We start from the raw sequence: 25,186 nt of genomic DNA, 5'->3' as shown, positions 1-25,186 counted from the left end.
TCCAGAGTATAAGTCGCACCCCAGGCCAAACTATGAAAAAAAAAGCGATTTATAATCCGAAAAATACGGTATTTTTTCCGGAAAATATAGCTCTGTAGCAGAATTTCTAACAGCACCTGCCAATGTGCTGCAACTGTGTTATTTTACTGTCTTTTTAACCTTGATTTTGTGTTGTTTTGTTCTGACTTTGTGCGTGTTTGATTTGTTACGGCTATACCTGGGCCGATACACATTTTGCTGAATGACAAATTGTCCCACAAATTATTGCCAATATACAATATTATTGTCAGCATTATTTTGAGACCACATTAGGCACTAAAGTAATCATAATATATAATAATAATAATATAAAATGCCAGTAACCTTTCCAAACAAAATAACATATTTCTCATCAGTATTTTTTACCAAATAACTTAACTGTCCTAAATAAATAAACAAACAAACATAAAATTGACTTTCGGTTAGCAAAAATTGCATTTCAATAAGTAGTGAACATCTTGAAGTGACATTTTTTGTTGGTGTTGTTCTTCCCATCACCTTCCTCTGCATACTGGCTTGTTCTTCCGGGTAGTCTTGCTCATTCGGTTTGAAGTTGAAATATTCCCACATTGGGACATTTTGGTTTTGCAATCGTCGTTTTTCTCCTAACTTTTGACTAGCGAGGCTGTGTCTGTGCATGTACGTGAGCTAAAGATTATGAATGGATGACAAGAGGATTCACTGTGCTCATTTAATTCTGTTAACTCAAGTGCTCAGTGTTGAAAAGAGCGAACCCCTTTTCCGCCCACAGAAAAAGAAAAGAAACACACAAACATGGCCATTTATCGATGCCGGCAAAGTTACCAAGTTCCTTTTTAGTTATCGTCCGATTAATTCAGAGGTGTCAAAGTCGTTTTCACTGAGGGCCACATCGCAGTAATGCTTGGCCCCACAGGGCCGCTTCTAACAGTGAATACTATTATTACACAATGTTTTTATGCATTTTAGTAGTAGATTTTTTAAAAACTAAAATGTAAAAAAAATATGGTAAACTGCAATAATTTCACCTCAAAATTTAGTGTATATTACTGTAAAAGGAAAAACAGTACTGCTGTTTTTAATGGTAAAAACAGGTAGCTCAGTAGCCAGAATTTTCTGTAAAATTTTAATTAGTTTTTTTTTTTATGTAAAAAAAAAATAAAACATTTTTGAGAGTAAATTTTGGGCACATGAGCTGTTTTTTTTTGGTTGTTTTTTTTACCGCAAATCAACAACTGTAGATTTTTTGGTGTATTACTGTAAATGCCAAAATGGCACTACAGTTTATTACAGTAAAAAAAGCACAGTTTTTTTCATTTAGAGAAAAATGCTGTAAAATTCTATTTCTACTTTTACATTGCACAATTTTATGGATAACTTGCTTTGAAATCATTATTAGTATTTATTTATATTAAAAAAATGGTTTAAGGGACAAGCGGTATAAAATGGATGGATGGATGGTTTGAATGTTTGATAACCTGACCTGGTTAAATAAAGAAAATTGAAATTGAAATTTAAAGGCCTACTGAAACCCACTACTACCAACCACGCAGTCTGATAGTTTATATATCAATGATGAAATCTTAACATTGCAACACATGCCAATACGGCCGGGTTAACTTATAAAGTGCAATTTTAAAATTCCCGCCACACTTCCGGTTGAAAAACTCATTTGGATATGATTTATGCGCGTGACGTCACAAAAGCAACGGAAGTGGTTGGACCCCGTCGGACCCGATAGAAAAGCCTCTCGTTTTCTTCGACAAAATTCCACAGTATTCTGGACATCTGTGTTGGTGAATCTTTTGCAATTTGTTTAATGGAGAATGGAGACTGCAAATAAGAAAGTTGTAGGTGCGATCGGTGGAGCGGCGGACTACAGCAACACCAACACCAGGAGGTTGTGTTGTGTTTTGAGCAGGATAACAGACGCACTACGGTGAGTCTAGCTTTGGCTTCCAAACATTTGATCGCTTGCCCGTACGTGCGTGTCGATATGTGCATGTGACGTACGTAACTTTGGGGAAATATATGTTTCTTGCCGACTCTGATGGCGGCCGGGGTGTCGTCAAAAGCGTACAACGCCCGCCCCCGAAGTTAGCTTCTGTTTTTTAGCTTCGCCAAGCGGAATATTATTAATCGTGTATTTACATGTTCATGGTTTAATAGTATTATTGATCTTCTGTCTATCCATCCAGTCAGGTTTTTTTTAAATTTAGTTTCTATCTGCATTTGAGACTGACGCTATCACGTTGGCTACGCAGCTAGGTTAGCTTCTGTTTTTTTAGCTTCGCCAAGCGGAATATTATTAATCGTGTATTTACATGTTCATGGTTTAATAGTATTATTGATCTTCTGTCTATCCATCCAGTCAGGTTTTTTTTAATTTAGTTTCTATCTGCATTTGAGACTGACGCTATCACGTTGGCTACGCAGCTAGGTTAGCTTCTGTTTTTTTTAGCTTCGCCAAGCGGAATATTATTAATCGTGTATTTACATGTTCATGGTTTAATAGTATTATTGATCTTCTGTCTATCCATCCAGTCAGGTTTTTTTTTAAATTTAGTTTCTATCTGCATTTGAGACTGACGCTATCACGTTGGCTACGCAGCTAGGTTAGCTTCTGTTTTTTTAGTTTCGCCAAGCGGAATATTATTAATCGTGTATTTACATGTTCATGGTTTAATAGTATTATTGATCTTCTGTCTATCCATCCAGTCAGGTTTTTTTTTATTTAGTTTCTATCTGCATTTGAGACTGATGCTATCACGTTGGCTACGTGGCTAGGTTAGCTTCTGTTTTTTTAGCTTCGCCAAGCGGAATATTATTAATCATGTATTTACATGTTCATGGTTTAATAGTATTATTGATCTTCTGTCCAACCATCCAGTCAGGTTTTTTTTAAATTTAGTTTCTATCTGCATTTGAGACTGATGCTATCACGTTGGCTACGCAGCTAGGTTAGCTTCTGTTTTTTTAGCTTCGCCAAGCGGAATATTATTAATCGTGTATTTACATGTTCATGGTTTAATAGTATTATTGATCTTCTGTCTATCCATCCAGTCAGGTTTTTTTTAAATTTAGTTTCTATCTGCATTTGAGACTGATGCTATCACGTTGGCTACGTAGCTAGGTTAGCTTCTATATTTTTTAGCTTCGCAAAGCTGAATTATTAATCGTGTATTTACATGTTCAGTCACTGTGAATGTCCATTTTGCGTTCTTGACTCTCATTTTCAAGAGGATATAGTATCTGAGATGGTTTAAAATACAAATCTGTGATACACAATAGAAAAAGGAGAGAGTGTGGAATCCAATGAGCCAGCTTGTACCTAAGTTACGGTCAGAGCGAAAAAAGATACGTCCATCACTGCCTCTCAAGTCCTTCACTGTAACGTTCCTCATCTACGAATCTTTCATCCTCGCTCAAATTAATGGGGTAATCGTCACTTTCTCGGTCCAAATCTCTCTCGCTCCATTGTAAACAACGGGGAATTGTGAGCAGCACTACCACTTGTGACGTCACGCTACTTCCAGTACAGGCAAGGCTTTTTTATCAGCGAGCAAAAGTTGCGAACATTATCGTCGATTTTCTCTACTAAATCCTTTCAGCAAAAATATGGCAATATCGCGAAATGATTAAGTATGACACATAGAATGGATCTGCTATTCCCGTTTAAATAAAAAAAAATCATTTCAGTAGGCCTTTAATGATAATATATTTTTGCATAATTAGACAATATTTAAGTTAACATTGTTTGCGATTAAATGGAGTACATACACTACCGTTCAAAAGTTTGGGGTCACCCAAACAATTTTGTGGAATAGCCTTCATTTCTAAGAACAAGAATAGACTGTCGAGTTTCAGATGAAAGTTCTCTTTTTCTGGCCATTTTGAGCGTTTAATTGACCCCACAAATGTGATGCTCCAGAAACTCAATCTGCTCAAAGGAAGGTCAGTTTTGTAGCTTCTGTAATGAGCTAAACTGTTTTCAGATGTGTGAACATGATTGCTCAAGGGTTTTCTAATCATCAATTAGCCTTCTGAGCCAATGAGCAAACACATTGTACCATTAGAACACTGGAGTGATAGTTGCTGGAAATGGGCCTCTATACACCTATGTAGATATTGCACCAAAAACCAGATATTTGCAGCTAGAATAGTCATTTACCACATTAGCAATGTATAGAGTGTATTTCTTTAAAGTTAAGACTAGTTTAAAGTTATCTTCATTGAAAAGTACAGTGCTTTTCCTTAAAAAATAAGGACATTTCAATGTGACCCCAAACTTTTGAACGGTAGTCTATATTTTTTAAGAAAGAATACATTCAGTAAGAAAAGTTTCAGTACTTTATTGATACATATTATTTGCAGGCTTTCGAGGGCCAAATCACATTAAGTGGCGGGCCACATCTGGCCCCCGGGCCTTGAGTTTGACACCTGTGGATTAATTACTTTAGGGCCCAGGCCTTGTAACGCGAGTGTTGCGGTGCGGACCAGAAGTCATGTTGCTCCGGTAGTACCGGAGAAAAAAAAAATTATCGGTAGGGCGCCAGAAAAGAAGGGCAAAATACAGGCGTTCTCATCGAAGCAAATGAAAGGGTTGAAATGTATGACGATGCAGTCTGCTCCAAAATAAACACATGACAATACATTGTAATTAGATGCATGGAGGAAAACAAATGTATACAACTGATGCCACACTTTCAACTAAAAATAATATACATAAATGCTATTGCTAGTTAATCCGTGGAGTGTTACTTTCATATGCATTAACAAAAGCATCACTGCAGGACATGTTATAAATCATCTACAGTGGTTATTCAAATGTATTTCATTGTAAGCCAGTATCACTTGTATGTTTGTATTTACTCCACTCAATGTAAGCATGGGTTTTGGGATGTGTGCAGTGTTTTAGTTGTAGTTGTCCTATGACCTAGAATATTGTAGGGGCGTAGCAGTTGAGATACAATACACCAAGTTCTTCCACCTGTCGGTATTTGGCAATATCCAGAAGCTGGTAGATTGACATGTTTGTCCATGTTTTGATGTTATCTCTCCAAGTCATTCTGCGGTGACCTCGTTTTCGTATTCCTGCCACAGATCCTTGAAGGATGGTTTGCGCAATGTTTGGTGTTGATCTTGTAATGTGGCCAAACCAGGAAAGTTTGCTGCTTTTCACATTTTGAAGGAGATGTTTGTTGACTCCAAAGGCTGTAGTTATTTCACTTCTGATGGATTTATTGGTTGTATGAGCTGCGTATGGGACTCTCAGGAGACGACGATAGCATTTCATCTCAAAAGCCTGGATCCTCTTTTCTAAGCTTGCAGAGTGTTTAGCTTTCACAGCCACAGAGGACGGTGGAGAAGACAACAGAACAAAGGAAGTGGACTTGGGTGCTTGTTGAGATGTCGTTGCTCTTATTAATCGGTTAATTGTGTCAGAGACTACAGTGCTCTGGGCACTCTTATCCTGATCTCTGTCAGACTTCCCATAAGCTGTAATGGTGGCACCAAGATACTGGACGTTTTCATCTTTCTCATGTAGTTTTCCTCCCATGGAGACTCTTGGCTTGGTATGTCAGAAGCATTCCCATTCCCATTGTCATTGTTTTGCACTTTTCTGTGCTAAGTTCAATTCCATAAGCTTTTGCCACATCATCTAATCTTGCTGTCAAATCACTAAATTCTCGTCTAGATCCAGCGAGTAAATTAATGTGATTGTGTTTGCAGAGTGTAGTAAACAAATGTATTGGAGGCTTTAAAACATGGTAGCCAACTATGTCCTTCACAGATAAAACCAGAAGTTTGTGTAATTAGTGCAGCACATCTGTTTAGAAACAGCAAGCCCATGTCTGCAGATCTGCGGCATTCCAACAGACTATATTTAAACAGTTCAAAAAGCCCCCAAAGGCAGTCTATTAATGACCGATACGCTTGTAAATTTAAATATCACACACCCTGCGGACACGGCCGTCATGTGCTGAGGAGGAGGGTCACATTTCTTGACTGTAGGTCAACTTTTTTTGACTGTCTGTTCGCATGTCATGTCGCCTATAATAAGCGTTCGTTATGCTATACGACAGCCAAATTGAATAATCACAAGAACAGCTTTATTCAATTGAAGATTTAACACACATTTTACACACTTTTTACTCCCTTTAATGCAAACGGAAAGATTAACAAATGTAACCAATCAGTTAGTTTAAACTAGGAATGTCTCGGTAAGAAAATGTGTTAACCACGGTTATTGTAACCAAAATTATCACGGTTATTATTATTGTGGTAATTTTAAATGTGCTCAATTTTCGAAAACTACTTTTATTTAAAAAAACAACACATTCAAAATGTATACATGTACCTCAAGTGGAAAGTTGAATGTACATATGAAAGCAACACAAGCATTATAAACAAAGTAATATGGCAGAAACAAAATAATACTACAAATAAATAAAAAATACATCTGAAAATTTCGCTAGATGGCACCTTTTGGTCATAAGATGTAACTGCATTTTTTGTCCATATATATATATACAAATAGTGTTCATATATGAGGTTTAATCTTACACATAGGACTGCACGATTATGGGCAAAATAATAATTAAGATTATTTTCATCAATATTGAAATCACGATTAATCAGGATTATTCATTGTTTGGTAAAACAGTGATAGTGTGTGAATGAGACGCCAACATGTAATTTGTAATGTAATTTAACAACAAAATTTTTCTAGATAAACGTTATCCATATATTTAAGACAAATATTTGTGTTTTTGTTCATTAAATAGTATCAGCCTTTCAGATTTGTATTACATGATGTCTTTATCTCTATTTTTACATTTTCATAGAGAGAAGTATTTTTTAAGTTATATACATTTACATGTACTAATGTGTGTACATGCTGTATTGGGACAGATCCATTGAGAGTTTGAGCAGAAATTTGTCGTATAGGTATTAATTATACACTATAGACCAGTGGTCCCCAACCATTTTGTAGCTGCGGACCGGTCAACGCTTGAAAATTTGTCCCACGGACCGTATTTCTTTTTTTGTCATTAAGAAATACAATTATGTGTGCTTACGGACTGTATCCCTGCAGACTGTATTGATCTATATTGATAAATAATGTATATATTGTGTTTTATATGTTGATTTAATTAAAAAAATACAAAAAAAAGTTGTTTTTTTTGTTTTGTGTTTCTTGTGCGGCCCGGTGGTTGGGGACCACTGCTATAGACCATTACCAAAATGCAATGTCACATGACTGGTTATCAAAGTATTTACTTTGTGGAATGAAAACATGAAAAAAAGTAATGTAAAAAACATGGTGTATACTTTTTGATATCAATATAAAACACAAAACAGTTTGGCTAAAGAAGATAAAGTCTAATAAACACGCTATGTTCTTCAGTGCAACAATTTGGCCAACAAAAATACACAGGAGTGATACCTCTCACTACTAATACACAATCCTTGTGTCTCATTGACAACTCAGCCTGTGTTCAATTCCATGAGATGACAACACATTTTAGTGAGTATTGATGTTATTAAAACACTGACAAAGTTAGCAGTTAGAATAAAGGACGAGTGAGCATACCAGTAAACAAACTTAAGACTTTTTAAACAAGTTGTGGAAACGTTCTTGACACATCGCCTGCTGCATGGTAACTCTCAGTCCCAACAGCTGACGGACGGACACTAGTTGCACGTTCAAAATGAAACCGCAACATCAAATATTGTTCTCCTCCAACAGCATTGCGCTATTAAACGCACACTGAGACTCCACGGAAGTAGAAGCAATTGAAATGAAGTAAAGGGAACAATTTCAAAGCAAAGTCCGTGTAGTCGCTGCCTAACGGGTCTAGTGTGCATGCGCTGCGGCACTTCAGTTTTCAGGAAGTAAACAGTGCTGTGTAAAATGCATTAATAAATTAAGTTTTTTCGGTAATTAAAAATGTAAACGGTATCAATTAACCGTCTGGAATTTTACCTTGGTTTACCATTTTTCCGTTTACAGTTACATTCCTAGTTTAATCATACCAGTTTTACATTTGCAAGAAAAGACTGCAGGGAAAGAGGTTGGCTCATGTGATGAACAATGATGGACAAGTCAAAGGACATCTGACCACAGAAGGATGACGTTAAAGTGATTGTTTGTCACGGTTACCTTGCCTAGACGGCGCTAACTGTCGAACAGACTACAAGCATGATATCCTGCCCTGTCCCTGCTCTGAGCAAGTAAGCTACACCCCGCAAAACACACGCACACAGGAAGCCATGACTGCACCTTTTTGCTTGCTTCTCTGGGACTGCGTTTGTGTATGTGCATGCACTACGGAATGTGTGTGTGTACGAGACAGCCAAATGTTAAAGCCACGGCATCTTATTTGGGTCAAATGTCAATCTTAAAAATACACTATTACCAGTAAAAGTAAGCATAGGTGGTTCGTAAAGTGCTACTTATACTTGCCTTATACTATTGCTGGGCTGCAGCCATGTGACCTAGAGACACTTCCTACAAAAAATTCCCTTCCAACTAGAGCAGGGGTGTCCAAAGTATTTACCACTGAGGGCTACACTCTAAAAAAAAAAAAAAGAATGTCGGGGCCATTTTGATGTTTTTCATTTTCAAAACAAATACAATAAATATATATATATACATATATATATATATACTGTGTGTATATATATATATATATATATATATATATATATATATATATATATATATATATATATATATATATATGTACATACATATATATATATATATATATATATATATATATATATATATATATATATATATATATATATATATATATATATATATATATATATATATATATATATATATATATATATATATATATATATATATATATATATATATATATATATATATATATATATATATACACACAGTATATATATACACTACCGTTCAAAAGTTTGGGGTCACCCAAACAATTTTGTGGAATAGCCTTCAATTCTAAGAACAAGAATAGACTGTCGAGTTTCAGATGAAAGTTCTCTTTTTCTGGCCATTTTGAGCGTTTAATTGACCCCACAAATGTGATGCTCCAGAAACTCAATCTGCTCAAAGGAAGGTCAGTTTTGTAGCTTCTGTAACGAGCTAAACTGTTTTCAGATGTGTGAACATGATTGCACAAGGGTTTTCTAATCATCAATTAGCCTTCTGAGCCAATGAGCAAACACATTGTACCATTAAAACACTGGAGTGATAGTTGCTGGAAATGGGCCTCTATACACCTATGTAGATATTGCACCAAAAACCAGACATTTGCAGCTAGAATAGTCATTTACCACATTGGCAATGTATAGAGTGTATTTCTTTAAAGTTAAGACTAGTTTAAAGTTATCTTCATTGAAAAGTACAGTGCTTTTCCTTCAAAAATAAGGACATTTCAATGTGACCCAAAACTTTTGAACGGTAGTGTGTATATATATATATATATATATATATATATATATATATATATATATATATATATATATATATATATATATATATATATATATATATATATGTATATATATATATATATTACACATATATATCGTTTTTTACCTTTGGGGTCCCCTCAAGTTTGGCCCCAGGGACCCAGATGGGTCTGAGTTATAAGTGTTAAAATAGTTCATATACCAATATATACTGTATATTTAAACATTTTTCAACCCTAAATCTCTCGATCATCTGTTGATATTTTGTTTATGTTTTCATACCCTTTTTGTAAAAGAAAACCCGTTTTCTATTATTTTTTTGAGCAACGACATGAAAAAACCCCACTCAAATTATTGACGATCCAAAAGGGCCCACTCATAAAAGTGTTAAAACTAAGGCTTACCTTTTTTTTCCCCCCGACACTTCAGTCTATAGATAAACTTTAGATCTATTTGTCTATTATAAGTTTTTATTTTTTTAATGTTTTATTACTCCTGGTGAGGTGTTTCGGGCATTTCCAGTCGGGAGGAGGCCTCGTAGCAGACCTAGGACACGTTAGGGGGACTATGTCTCACAGCTGGCCTGGGTACGCCTCGGTATCCCCCCTGTAGAACTAGAAGAGGTGGCCGGGGACAGGGAAGTCTGGGCATCTCTGCTCAGACTGCTGCCCCCGCGACCCAGACTCGGATAAGCGGAGGAAAAATGGATGGATGGATGTTTTATTTATTTATTTGTTTGTTTTATGCCCTTTTTGCCAAAGAAAACTTTAAAAAAGAAAATTATTTTTTTATATGGCAAACACAAAAAAAGATTAACTTTTTTTGGGGGGAAAATATAGTGGAATATTTGATGTGAAGTAAATATATATATATTTTTTTAGCAATGACAGCTTTAAAGAAAAAACAGCCTGCATGGAAGCTTTGTGTCATTAGTGTCAACATTGCAACTTATTCTCATTATGGTATACATGTTTGCTCTTATATTGCACTTTTTTGACATATATATATTTATATTTTTTTTAAATAGTACTTTTAGAATGTGCCACAAAATTAGCTGCAGGCCAGGCCGCAAATGGCCCCTGGGCTGCACTTTGGACACCCCTGAATTAGAGAAAACATGTTGCGGTAAGTTGTAGATGTTTTTTTTAAGTTTTAGCTGTGCATATGCTAACATTGGCCATGTCATAACATTATAAGTGACTGCGAAATGGGCATATTTTGTCATACATGATGTAGTAGTCTCTCGGTTTCTCACACACAAACACGCATGCGCATGCGCGTACGCGCACACACACACATTCTTTTATTTGTTACCTTCTTAAGACCTCCGAAAAATGCCTACTTCTAGTATTATGATAAAAGTTGTATGCAAGTCAACATTTTACAAGAAAAACTGAACATTTGTGCAATATTATGATAAAAATTTGAATTTTACTCAATGACAATCGCAATTTTACAAGAAAACTTAACAATTTTGGCAATATTATAATAATCGGAATTTTGTCTACTCTACCCAACTGATGATCACAAACTCGGTTTGACAAAACACAACTGGTACGAATCAGAGACAATCCCACATCTGTACCCTTGTGTCTTGAGTGTGTGTGTGTGTGTGTGTGAGTGTATGTGTTGGTCACCTGGTTCTCATGACAGGGACCTTGACAGTATTCAGTCAGGCTTTCCACAGTCTGGTTGATGAGTCCCACATTCTTCTCATTAATGTACAGTCCGAGCAGACCCAGACCTCCTGTGGTGCTGCCGCAAATACAGTCCAGGAATTGGAGTGTCTCGCAAACCAGATTGTAGTTGTTCTTATTATTCTGATTGCGTAGGAAGTTCTGGGGAGGAAAGGAGTTCAAATCAGAGGCGTCTCGATACAACTTTTTCACTTCCAATACAATATCGATATAAGAGCCTCGACTATTGGCTCTAATATGATATCATACTTTGGGTAATTTCACTTAAACATTTTCCTAACATAAATATTCACACAAAGCACAATGGTAGGTACGAAAAACACAAACCTATTAATTATTTACTGTCTGGAATTCACTTATGTCGTCTCTAAGTTGAAGTGAAGTGGTAATAGTTTTTTCCAACTGTTTGTTACTGGATTCTTTCTAATACGCTTCTGCCTTGGAGACTTTATAGCTGTAAGTGATATGCAACTTTAATTATTTTATACAAATGTGTTATAGACTGCAATATTGTTCAATTAAAGGCCTACTGAAACCCACTACTACCGACCATGCAGTCTGATAGTTTATATATCAATGATGAAATCTTAACATTGCAACACATGCCAATACGGTCGGGTTAACTTATAAAGTGCAATTTTAAATTTCCCGCGAAACTTCCGGTTGAAAACGTCTATATATAATGACGTATGCGCGTGACGTCAATGGTTGAAACGGAAGTATTCGGACCCCATTGGATCCAATACAAAAAGCTCGGATTTCATCGCAAAATTCCACAGTATTCTGAACATCTGTATTGGTGAATCTTTTGCAATTTGTTTAATGAACAATGAAGACTGCAAAGAAGAAAGCTGTAGGTGGGATCGGTGTATTAGCGTCGGACTACAGCAACACAACCAGGAGGACTTTGAGATGGATAGCAGACGCGCTATCCGATGCTAGCCGCCGACGGCATTTATGATTGGGTGAAGTCCTTCGTTGCTCCGTCGATCGTTGGAACGCAGGTGAGCACGGGTGTTGATGAGCAGATGAGGGCTGGCGTAGGTGGAGCGCTAATGTTTTTATCATAGCTCTGACAAGGTCCCGTAGCTAAGTTAGCTTCAATGGCGTCGTTAGCAACAGCATTGTTAAGCTTCGCCAGGCTGGAAAGCATTAACCGTGTAGTTACATGTCCATGGTTTAATAGTATTGTTGATTTTCTGTCTATCCTTCCAGTCAGGGGTTTATTTATTTTGTTTCTATCTGCATTTAAGCCCGATGCTATCACGTTAGCTCCGTAGCTAAAGAGCTTCGCCGATGTATTGTCGTGGAGATAAAAGTCACTGTGAATGTCCATTTCGCGTTCTCGACTCTCATTTTGAAGAGGATATAGTATCCGAGGTGGTTTAAAATACAAATCCGTGATCCACAATAGAAAAAGGAGAAAGTATGGAATCCAATGAACCCCTGTACCTAAGTTACGGTCAGAGCGAAAAAAGATACGTCCTGCACTGCACACTAGTCCTTCACTCTCACGTTCCTCATCCACAAATCTTTCATCCTTGCTCAAATGAATGGGGTAATCGTCGCTTTCTCGGTCCGAATCGCTCTCGCTGCATTGTAAACAATGGGGAAATGTGAGGAGCCCTTCAACCTGTGACGTCACGCTACTTCCGGTACAGGAAAGGCTTTTTTATCAGCGACCAAAACTATATCGTCTATGTTCTCTACTAAATCCTTTCAGCAAAAATATGGCAATATCGCGAAATGATCAAGTATGACACAGAATGGATCTGCTATCCCCGTTTAAATAAAACAATTTAATTTCAGTAGGCCTTTAATGACACTTATAACATATGCCTAGCTTGTGTGCAATAGTGTGCTTGGCTGTTGTGTAGATGCTAGTCTCTAGTAGCCTATAGCCTATCATGTTTACTTTTTGCAAAGGACTTCACTAAAATACGAGAAAAGACAAATTGTGTGTTTATTGAAGGACATTTAGATGTTAACTGGCTGTCAAGTTTTGCACAGGCAGCAGGACTGCTTGTATTTTAGATGCAAACCGATATAATACCATACTTGTCTTTGGCTGATATCGGACCAATCAGCGATCAATATCGGATCGGGACAACCCTATGTTAAAATAAATAAAACAAAGCTAATCAACAGAGAAAATTTAAAGCATTGGCACATTTTTAAGTGATGAAAAGGTGATTAGGTTTGTTAACCCTTTGAATTGATCGCTGACAGTAATATAAATAACATAATGTAGCATGATTGTTAGACACCTGCATCCTCAAATTTATTGAAATCAAAAGGGAAAAGCGGTAGAAAATGGATGGATGGATAGACACCAGTCAGAATTTATAGTCTGAGATCAAGTAAGCACTGACAAACTGATAAAGATAACAGAGGTCAGATCCTCTCTTGCCCAATCACTATTTTTTGGAACATAAAGTTTTCTCATTCATTTGTACAGAAGCTAAGGTGACTATTTTAGGCATAGCACCTGCAATATAATCAAAATGTTGCACCCACACTTGGTCTTATTAGACCAGAAAGAGTGGGTCTGCACCAGCCCAACTCAGTTTATCTGTTCAAGCTGCACAAGTTTACATGCATGCTGGGATTTTATCCCATATGTCTTATTGTGCCATCGTCTTGGGACAGTCCATCAAATTTGTAGTGAAGCCTCAGTTGTCATTCCATAAACAAACACTAAAGCTACGTGACCAAAAACCAATTAGGCATCATCACTGCCATATTACCTGAAAATATAGCATGATAAGTTTTGATAATTGTATACATTTATCCTTTTTAAAAGCTATTTTAAGTGTCTTGATGGATTAGCCCCTGATATAATGTGTAAAGAAGTACAAAGGCCCAGTAGTGAAGGTGTGCGGACTCGAGCTACAGTCAGTGGGAGCTGCAGAGTGAAAAGGTGCCGGACGACTCTGGGCCAGTCTGCGTTCTCAGTGAAGGCCTCACATATGTGGAAGTCTTTGCCACTGGAGCTAGAGTCACAGTCGGAAATCAAACTTTTCTAAACGAAACTGAAAAAGTGGCTTAAGGAAAATCAGAAGTGTGAGCACTTGAACTCGATGCATACTTGCCAACCCTCCCGAATTTCAGTGCCTCTCCCGAAAATCTCCTGGGACAACCATTCTCCCAAATTTCTCCCGATTTCCAGCCGGACAACTATATTGGGGGCGTGCCTTAAAGGCACTGCCTTTAGCGTCGTCTCTCACCTGAAAAGGAGACTATTATATATGTCTCTGTTATCCATAGGTTTATCTATAACCCATAAAGTAGGCAGGCACGGAGCTATTTCTCAGCGTGTGTTTATACCAGCCGGCACTTTAATACACTGACACACAACATCCGGATCCCCATCATGCATTGCTTCAAAACTACGGCAAGTAGTAATGGCCAAAATTTCCAGCCGGACAAACAATATTGGGAACGTGCCTTAAAAGGCACTGCCTTTCGCGTCCTCTCACCTGAAAAGGAGACTATTATATATGTCTCCGTTATCCATAAGTTTATCTATAACCCATAACACGGTGGCCGAATGGATATAGTCACTCATGAACGGTCAGAGAAGCACAAGGCGGCGGCAACGCAGTATTATGAGCCACCTTGCAAGCAACATCCCGTTCTCATTTGCGGATGTTTTCAACAAATCCGTGAAGGATATGTTCCCGGATTCAGAGATCGCTCGCCAGTACTAAAATGGCAGAACAAAGGCTACTCAAATAGTGAAAGGTAAGTGTTATTTTTTTTTTTAAAAGTAAGCAGCAAGTACAGTACAATTAGTAGAACAACTGTGTTTTCATTACTGTGTACTGTACTATATATATATATGTTATAAATATACTCCTCCCCCTTAAAACCCAGCCCCCTTTAACCCCGCCCCTGCCCACCCCCCAAATCTCCCGAATTCGGAGGTCTCAAGGTTGGCAAGTATGACTGGATGTAGTATGGCCAAATAAAGCCATCCATCCATCCATCCATTTTCTACCGCTTGTCCCGTTCGGTGCCAATTATTTTAAATGTGTTTTATTTTGTACTCGTCTTAATTATTTTAGAAGTGTTTTTCACCTTTCTTTAAAAGCCTAGCCAGGGACGAGGGTTGCAAATTAGACTGTGGCTAGAAGCCTTATGTACTTTGACATCGGTTACCTATGGGTAGCAATGTTTAATTGTACTGTCCCTGTCAAATAAATAACTAAATAAAACCACTTCTGTATTACGGTAATCAATGCATGAAAGGAAGTCTGGCCTACTAGAGCTAGCCATTACTAAATACTGACACGCGCCTAATAGTGAAACCAGACTGAAACCTACCAGACATGGAAACAGCTGCAACACGAAGTTCTGCAAACTGTGCCTATTTTCATTCAAGTTTCCTTTCTACACAACAGAGTGTGGTTTTAAAATGTGAACACACCATACACCATACCGGTGCCTCTAGTGCACGGGTGTCAGGCTCATTTTAGCTCAAGGGCCATATGGAGGAAAATCTATTGCTAAATGGGTCGGACGGGTAAAATCATGGCCGGATAACTTAAAAATAAAGACAACTTCAGATTGTTTTCTTTGTTTAAAAAAAGACCAACCACAATCAGAAAATGCACAAATCCTGTTCTTTGTTTTTTTTACACTTAGAAGTTGCGGTTAAGAGTATTCTATCTTCATTTGTTGTTATTTATACTCTCTGAATAAATGATGTGATCATGTTAATCAGTCAATTAGGTGGAATTCATTTGGGTAGAAATGTCACAGGTTACATTACCAACAACAACTTTGATAAACAAGGCATGAACATAATTATCCACATTTTGTATACTATCACTAATGAGCAGTGTAAGTACGTAGTGTCCAAACAGGAAGTGTTGCTTCTCCTAGTTCAACACATCCAGTGACACATTTAGAACAGCAGTTTCTTTTATTCAAAAATTTCAGCTCATTTTATACTCAGCAAACTCATCTCGCAGGCCGGATAAAACCTGTTTGCGGGCCTAATTTGCCTATTGGGCCGTACGTTTGAATCCCCTGCTCTACTGCGATGACTGACCTGCAGATCTGGATTGTGGTTCTCACACAGCAGCTGCATGAGGCGCAAGATGGGCTGCATGATGGTGATGATAACGCTCATCTCGCCTTCCTCTTGGCCCTTGTCAGCTGTTGCCATGGAAAAGCCGTCAGCAGCTGCTTGGTGCTCTTCAGCTTCAGCCTCGCGACGGTATGTGGTGAAGGCCTTCTTGGTGACAGCTGAGGCTTCTGCTAGCTGCTCCTTTGCTTCCTCCGTAACCACGGCCACCAGAGGCACGTCCTTGGCTGAGCAAAACAATTGGATCAGGTCAAAGAGAGTTCATGCATTCTAAATCTGGTACACTCTTCGATTCTTTGTGAATAATGTATCGTGCACACTGTCCATAAAGCAATAAAAAAACAAAACCAATCATTGACCTCTGACTTTACAAAAGCTGTTCTGATTCTTCTAACAAGTGTGTGTGTGTGCTCCGACATTACACCATAAAATTGTCAACTAAACTTTTGACCCGTCACCTTTCTTGCGTGCTGGCGCGTCTTTGTCTGGAGGCTCCTCGTCTTTCTTCTTGTTGCCCAGGTCACTGGTGTTGACCGTCACAGTGGCTTTGATCTCCTGCTGGGCAAGTTTCATGCGCTCATAAAATACCTTGAAGAACTGCTCAGACTTGTTGTCCCCCGTCAAACGATGGTAGAATGAACGCTGTGGAAATGAATGAAATAAGGCAATAAATGAAACGCATGCTCTCCTTTCAGCTAAATTATTACATTTGTAACATAGTTATTATCATAATTTGGCTTTCAGTGCAACAATTTCTTTCTGATTATGACTTGGACCGCTTTGAAGGATGAATCTACCATGTTAGGCGGCATAAAGCCAAAATGGCCCCCACCTGTGAAACAGCCTGCCGGAAAGCCTCAGGACTGGCGAGACCGTTGATATTTTATAAAAAAAAGTTTAAAAAGGCACATCTTTTTTTTACTGATCATTTTAGAATCTTCTCAGGTTTTTAAATTTTTTTTTTTTTTTTCTATTTTGTTTATTTATTATTTATATATATATATATATATATATATATATATATTTTTTTTACATACATTTTATATCTAACAACATTTTTTGTTATTTTCCAGTGTGGACGCCTCAAAGGTGAAGTTTGATTGATTGAATAACGTCATAACTTAAAAACATTACAACCTGTGGTATATTGTTAAATATATATATATATATATATATATATATATATATATATATATATATATATATATATATATATATATATATATATATATATATATATATATATATATATATATATATATATATATATATATATATATCACGGTCCACAAAGCGTCTCCTGTAGGAAAACATCCATGACATATATTTAGATATTTGTTGATACTTTTCTAAATAAAGGGGGCCACAAAAATGGCACTACTACCTTTATTTTAACAACAAATGTTATGATACTTAAACTAGAGATGTCCGATAATATCGGACTGCCGATATTATCGGCCGATGAATGCTTTAAAATGTAATATCGGAAATTATCGGTATCTGTTTCAAAATTATCGGTATCGGTTTCAAAAAGTAAAATGTATGACTTTTTAAAACGCCGCTGTGTACACGGACGTAGGGAGAAGTACAGAGCACCAATAAACCTTAAAGGCACTGCCTTTGCGTGCCGGCCCAATCACATGACATCTACGGCTTTTCACACACACAAGTGAATGCAAGGCATACTTGGTCAACAGCCATACAGGTCACACTGAAGGTGGCGCCACACTCTGAACCCACACCAAACAAGAATGACAAACACATATCGGGAGAACATCCACACCGTAACACAACATAAACACAACAGAACAAATACTCAGAACCCCTTGCAGGACTAACTCTTCCAGGACGCTACAATATACACCCCCCGCTACCCCCTACCCCCCCCCCCCCCCCAACCCCGCCCACCTCAATCTCTTCGAGAGCATGTCCCAAATTCCAAGCTGCTGTTTTGAGGCATGTTAAAAAAACATAATGCACTTTGTGACTTCAATAATAAATATGGTAGTGCCATGTTGGCATTTTTTTCCATAACTTGAGTTGATTTATTTTGGAAAACCTTGTTACATTGTTTAATGCATCCAGCGGGGCGTCACAACAAAATTAGGCATAATAATGTGTTCATTCCACGACTGTATATATCGGTATCGGTTGATATCGGAATCGGTAATAAAGAGTTGGACAATATAGGAATATCGGATATCGGCAAAAAAGCCATTATCGAACATCTCTACTAGTTACTATGGTATTCTAAGTCACAGCAGCTCAGACGAGGCACCAAGCAGTGTGGGTGGGGAGCGTTTCCAGAGCGGCCAGCCTGAAATGCGGGTGTCAGGGACAGACGCGGAAGGACATTTTTACAACAAAGTTCTAAAGCTTAGTGATATATCAGATATACTGTATCTGTATCAGTATTTGTTACCCTTGACGTTCATATTTCGCCGGTGTTTGTTGCATTTTTGTTGCGTTTCGCTTGATTGTAAAATATGTCGATGGAGAGGGGGTGTGACGTTCATATGTTGTCAATCAGTGTTTTATCGTTCATAGTTTATATTGTAAATCCCACATTCTTTTTTTTATTTTTTAATTATTATTATATATTATTTTTATTATTATAATTTTATAATCCCACATTCTTTATTTTCATGTACATTCTGGGTGTCTCATTCAGTAAAAACATGTATAATTCCATCGTAATTTAATCGTTCATAGTTTATATTGTAAATCCCACATTCTTTTTTTTATTTTTTAATTATTATTATATATTATTTTTATTATTATAATTTTATAATCCCACATTCTTTATTTTCATGTACATTCTGGGTGTCTCATTCAGTAAAAACATGTATAATTCCAATCCGTTTCTTAAGGCGGTCTGTCATAACGTTTTTAGCATTCAATCAGACATTATTGGGAGGTTTAAATTAGTGTTCCTAAAAATAGATATACCAGCCCTCAGACACATTTTTTTCTCTAAATTTGGCCCACCGAGGCAAAATAATTGCCCAGGCAGGGTCTGTCGCAATATGTATTGATATCCTATTGTGGACCCAGCCCAATGTACAACCCTACAATGGTTACAAACAATTATTTGATTATGCATACCAAAATTGGAATATGCCTTACAAATTAGCTTTAAATATTACTGCAATTACATTTAAGAAGAAATCCACTATATGTTACAATTTCGGGGCTTAAAAACAGCATCGACATGCAGTGTATTGTTTAAAAAAATTATTTCAGGTTCCACAAAGCTTCTCAATGAACACATGAAAATGTAGTTTGTGGACGTAAAGAAAATATATGACTGGTTACTGGCAGCTATTTGAATTTGCATACCTAAACTGGAATGCGCCTAAGAATTTAGCTTAAAAAAACGGTTGGATGGATGGAATGACACTTAAGGGTTTGTTCAGACACGTGAGAAATACATGCTAGCTTAAAAAACGTGACAGTTGCTGTATACTTTAGAGGGAAGTCACAAATCGACCCCAGTTATCACTTCTGGCAGTTGTTTCCGTTGCACCATATGAAGTGTTTGTTAAAACACAATTTAATGTATGATTCATGTTTATTTTCTTCTTCAGCTAAATGGACATATTGAAGTATCACAGGAAACAATGTAGGCAATGGGGATGTAAAGTTAGTATGACTCGGACTATGGTATTTAACATGTAAATGGAATGCATTAGTATTTTTTTGTAAACACATTGCCTTAATTATGAAATCAAAAGGCCATGTACAGTCCTATCAAGAATGCTGTCAAGCGTTCTGGTTCAAAACAAGACCTCACGCCATCTGCTCTGTGCACCTGCAACTTAACAGAGTGATGGCACCTTGAATACTAGGCTGGGCAATGATCATTTGGATGCAGAAAAGCAACATTAAAAAAAAAAAAAAAAAAGAGAATGGGATTGAGGATTTACATGCAGTTACCCATGACTCGGTAATGTTGTACAAATATCAAACCACTGTTCCACCCTCTGCTGCTGAAGACACACTCCCGAACATGCACATGCACGTGCTCCACACATGGTCACATGCAGATGCCACAATTAACACAGCATTTTTTGTGTTAGATTCCAGACCACATAGCGTGTAACAGCAATGTGGTTCGCAATATGCAACAGATACTTTGTCTGCCTTATTGTTAAGAGAGAGGCAGCAACAAAGTGAGGAATGCAAGAGTTAAAGACCTACTGAAACCCACTACTACTGACCACGCAGTCTGATAGTTTATATATCAATGATGAAATCTTAACATTGCAACACATGCCAATACGGCCGGGTTAACTTATAAAGTGCAATTTCAAATTTCCCGCTAAACTTCCGGTTGAAAACGTCTATGTATGATGACGTATGCGCGTGACGTCACTAGTTAAACGGAAGTATTGGTACAACATTGAATCCAATACAAAAAAGCTCTGTTTTCATCTCAAAATTCCACAGTATTCTGGACATCTGTGTTGGTGAATCTTTTGCAATTTGTTTAATGAACAATGAAGACTGCAAAGAAGAAAGTTGTAGGTGGGATCTGTGTATTAGGGGCTGGCTGTAGCAACACAACCAGGAGGACTTTGACTTGGATAGCAGACGCGCTAGCCGACACTAGCCGCTGACCGCACGGATGATCGGGTGAAGTCCTGCGTCCTTCCGTCGATCGCTTGTTGAGCAAATGAGGGCTGGCTGGCGTAGGTGGAGCGCTAATGTTTTTATCATAGCTCTGTGAGGTCCCGTTGCTAAGTTAGCTTCAATGGCGTCGTTAGCAACAGCATTGTTAAGTTTCGCCAAGCTGGAAAGCATTAACCGTGTATTTACAGGTCCATGGTTTAATAGTATTGTTGATTTTCTGTCTATCCTTCCAGTCAGGGGTTTATTTATTTTGTTTCTATCTGCATTTGAGCCCGATGCTATCACGTTAGCTCCGTAGCTAAAGTGTTTCGCCGATGTATTGTCGTGGAGATAAAAGTCATTGTGAATGTCCATTTCCCGTTCTCGACTCTCATTTTCAAGAGGATACAGTATCCGAGGTGGTTTAAAATACAAATCTGTGATCCACAATAGAAAAAGGAGAAAGTGTGGATTCCAATGAGCCCTTGTACCTAAGATACGGTCAGAGTGAAAAAAGATACGTCCTGCACTGCACGCTAGTCCTTCACTCTTACGTTCCTCATCCACGAATCTTTCATCCTCGCTCAAATTAATGGGGTAATCGTCGCTTTCTCGGTCCGAATCTCTCTCGCTGCATTGTAAACAATAGGAAAATGTGAGCAGCCCCTCCTCCTGTGACGTCACGCTACTTCCGGTATAGGCAAGTCTTTTTTTATCAGCGACCAAAAGTTGCGAACTTTATCGTCGTTGTTCTCTACTAAATCCTTTCAGCAAAAATATGGCAATATCGTGAAATGATCAAGTATGACACATAGAATGGATCTGCTATCCCCGTTTAAACAAAAAAAAATCATTTCAGTAGGCCTTTAAAAAAAAGGAGCAACATGCTGTATTGCATTGTGTGCAGGGACCTGTTGTTTTTCTGCATCGGGCTCATATGTTCTGTCCTATTTTACACCCAACAATCCTTCCTTACATAAGAGCAGTAATCAGCTGAGTGGTTACAGTGAGGGCACGCTGCCGCTTCGGCTCTAACACTGTTACATCAGCTCACAGAAGCTGATCGGGGGAGGAGAGAAAGGACGGGGCGTGGGGAAGGTCAGGAGTGGGGGGATAGAAGAAAACCCTGCCCTACTATTTGGTGGCAGAACTCAACAAAGTAGTGTGTGAGACCGTAAGGAGTGGGGGCATGTTTGGAGGTCATGGTGTTTTTAGTAAGTGGATTCAACTGATGTTTTTTAAGACAATTTCCAAGTTTAAAAGACTCACTTCTGAGAAAAGAGTAGCATATGCAAATGGTCAACATTATGTACAGAACTGACGTGGCAAACTGGAAACCTATGGAAACTACAGCATCGATCTATGGGAGGTTAATGCAAATTGCTGCAAATTCATTCGCTCCAGTTACTGTGAATTGAGGAACACTTGATGAATTTAGTGAATCTTTTAAAACTGGGGCCATAAAAGGTGATCTGATAAGGAGCTATTAGACTCCAGGTCTCCAGGAAGGCAGTTTCCCCACATTAACATGATTAACATCAACTATGCCTCATGATAGTCACACTGAATAGCTGATACAAAGGAAAACTTCTTTGTCACGTGTCTGTCAAACAAAACCAAAACACTTTAGATGAAAAAATAAATCGTATTGGTAGGATTAAAATTGGACTGAGGCAGAGTCCACCAATACCCCCCAGGTAAGCGCCGCATGTCGTAAAAGGATACATAGGTACCGTATTTTTCGGACTATAAGTCGCTCCGGAGTATAAGTCGCACCGGCCGAAAATGCATAATAAAGAAGGAAAAAAAACATATAAGTCGCACTGGAGTATGAGTCGCATTTTTGGGGGAAATTTATTTGATAAAACCCAACACCAAGAATAGACATTTGAAAGGCAATTTAAAATAAATAAAGAATAGTGAACAAAAGGCTGAATAAGTGTACGTTTTATGAGGCATAAATAACCAACTGAGAACGTGCCTGGTATGTTAACGTAACATATTATGGTAAGAGTCATTCAAATAACTATAACATATAGAACATGCTATACGTTTACCAAACAATCTGTCACTCCTAATCGCTAAATCCCATGAAATCTTATACGTCTAGTCTCTTACGTGAATGAGCTACCGTAAATAATATTATTTGATATTTTACGGTAATGTGTTAATAATTTCACACAAGTCGCTCCTGAGCCAAACTATGAAAAAAACTGTGACTTATAGTCAGAAAAATACGGTACACACATCAGAGTTATTTCCACATACGAAAGAGGCCTGGGTCAGATTGGAAAAATCCGTAATTGTGCTGTTCACACGGACATAGAAAAATCAAATACATGTCACATATAGGCAAAAAAAAAACGGAATTGACCTACAGTGTGATTCATGGCCTTAGAGAGTATCACAACACTACTGTATTGTCAAGTATAACCAGACACCTGATCTGTTAACAGCTAGTCTGATTTTAGATTATATAAGTAGTTAAATTAAGAATGCAGCCTATAATTTAATGGCTCTTTGTTCAAATCCTTGGAGTCTTCATTGGACTCTCAGCTTACACAAATTGCTACTAATAAACAATCACACATATATGCTGGTTAATTAAGATAAGAAATTAATTAATTAAAGATGTCCGATAATATCGGGCTGCCGATATTATCGGCCAATAAATGCTTTAAAATGTGATATCGGAAATTATTGGTATCATTTTCAAAAAGTTAAATTTATGACTTTTTCAAACGCCGCTGTACGGAGTGTTACACGGACGTAGGGAGAAGTACAGAGCGCCAATAAACCTTTAAGGCACTGCTTTTGCGTGCCGGTCCAATCACATAATATCTACGGCTATTCACACACACAAGTGAATGCATTCATACTTGGTCAACAGCCATACAGGTCACACTGAGGGTGACCGTGTAAACAACTTTAACACTGTTACAAATTATGCGCCACACTGTGAACCCACACCAAACAAGAATGACAAACACATTTGGGGAGAACATCCGCACCGTAACCCAACATAAACACAACAGGACAAATACCCAGAACCCCTTGCAGCACTAACTTTTCCGGGATGCTACAATATACACCCCCCGCCACCCCCTATCCCCCCAAACCTCAACCCCGCCCACCTCAACCTCCTCATGTCCCAAATTCCAAGCTGCTGTTTTGAAATAATGCACTATGTGACTTCAATAATAAATATAGCAGTGCCATGTTGGCATTTTTTTCCATAACTTGAGTTGATTTATTTTGGAAAACCTTGTTACATTGTTTAATGCAGGGGTGTACAAACTTTTCCCGCTGAGGGCCGCACACTGAAATATCAAAGCAAGCGGGGGCCATTTTGATATTTTTTATTTTAAAAACCAATACAATATATGTATAAAAAATATACATTTAGGCCTCCACTCAGGCTTGATCCTGGGGACCCCATCGGGTTTAGGTACAAAAAATATTTAAAATGTGTCATTATTTAGTATTAGTATTATTATCCAAGGTTTAAATCTCCAGATCAACATTAGGTCTATCTGTCAATATAAAGTTGTTTTTTTTTAAAATTTACGCTGTATGATCTTTTTGTCAAAGAAAACCCTGTTTTTTTATGGAAAAAACACAAAATATGCAATATTTTCCCCCAATAACATTTTAAAGTGGAATATTTGAGATTGTATAATAATTGGAGCTCATAGCATAACTCATAACAACATTTATTCATTATTATTTTTTGAGCAATGACATTTAAAAAAAAAAAAAAAAAAGTCCCACTAATATTATTGGGGATCCAAAAGGGTCCTGCTCAGTAAAGTATTAAAAAATAAATCATAAATTTTTTTTTTACTTTTAACACAATAGTCTCAAGATCAACTTCAGATCCATCCGTCAATTATAACTTTTATTGTTGTTTATGTTTTTTGTTTGTTCATTTTAGGCCCTTGTTTAAAAAAAACAGTTTAGTTTTTTATATGGCAAACACAAAATATGCAACATTTTCCCCCAAAAATGTCTCAAAGTGGAATATTTAATTTGATGTAATTGGAGCCTTGAATAGGTCAATAATTCATAATGACATTGATTTTGATTCATTATTATTTTTTAAAGAAAGAAACAGCCTGCATGGCAGCTTTGTGTTATTAGAGTAAACATTGAAACATTTTATTGTTACATTTCACCTGTTTGCTCTTTTATACCACTTTTTATGTTTTTAATTTTTTTTAATCATATTTTTAGAATGTACCACAGGGCCGTTAAAATATTACCCGCGGGCCGCAAATGGCCCTCGGGCCGCACTTTGGACACC

At 37.4% G+C, this 25,186-nt stretch overlaps 1 protein-coding gene across 10 annotated transcripts in view; it reads right to left on the bottom strand.

The window, feature by feature from the left end:
* Positions 1-25,186, bottom strand: part of itpr1b (inositol 1,4,5-trisphosphate receptor, type 1b) — a 205,407-nt gene that overhangs the window by 56,310 nt on the left and 123,911 nt on the right. For all 10 annotated transcript variants that reach the window (XM_062046059.1, XM_062046065.1, XM_062046064.1 and 7 more), the window contains 3 exons: positions 16,731-16,914; positions 16,237-16,499; positions 11,121-11,321 (listed from right to left, as the gene is read on the bottom strand). In XM_062046059.1, coding sequence (XP_061902043.1) covers positions 11,121-11,321; positions 16,237-16,499; positions 16,731-16,914 — 648 coding nt within the window. The remainder of the gene's footprint in view (positions 1-11,120; positions 11,322-16,236; positions 16,500-16,730; positions 16,915-25,186) is intronic.

This window comes from Entelurus aequoreus, linkage group LG01 (genome assembly GCF_033978785.1).
Source record: "Entelurus aequoreus isolate RoL-2023_Sb linkage group LG01, RoL_Eaeq_v1.1, whole genome shotgun sequence".
NCBI lineage: Eukaryota > Metazoa > Chordata > Actinopteri > Syngnathiformes > Syngnathidae > Entelurus > Entelurus aequoreus.
Note: the sequence above shows the minus strand (reverse complement) of the source record. Positions and strands in the feature narration are given on the sequence as shown.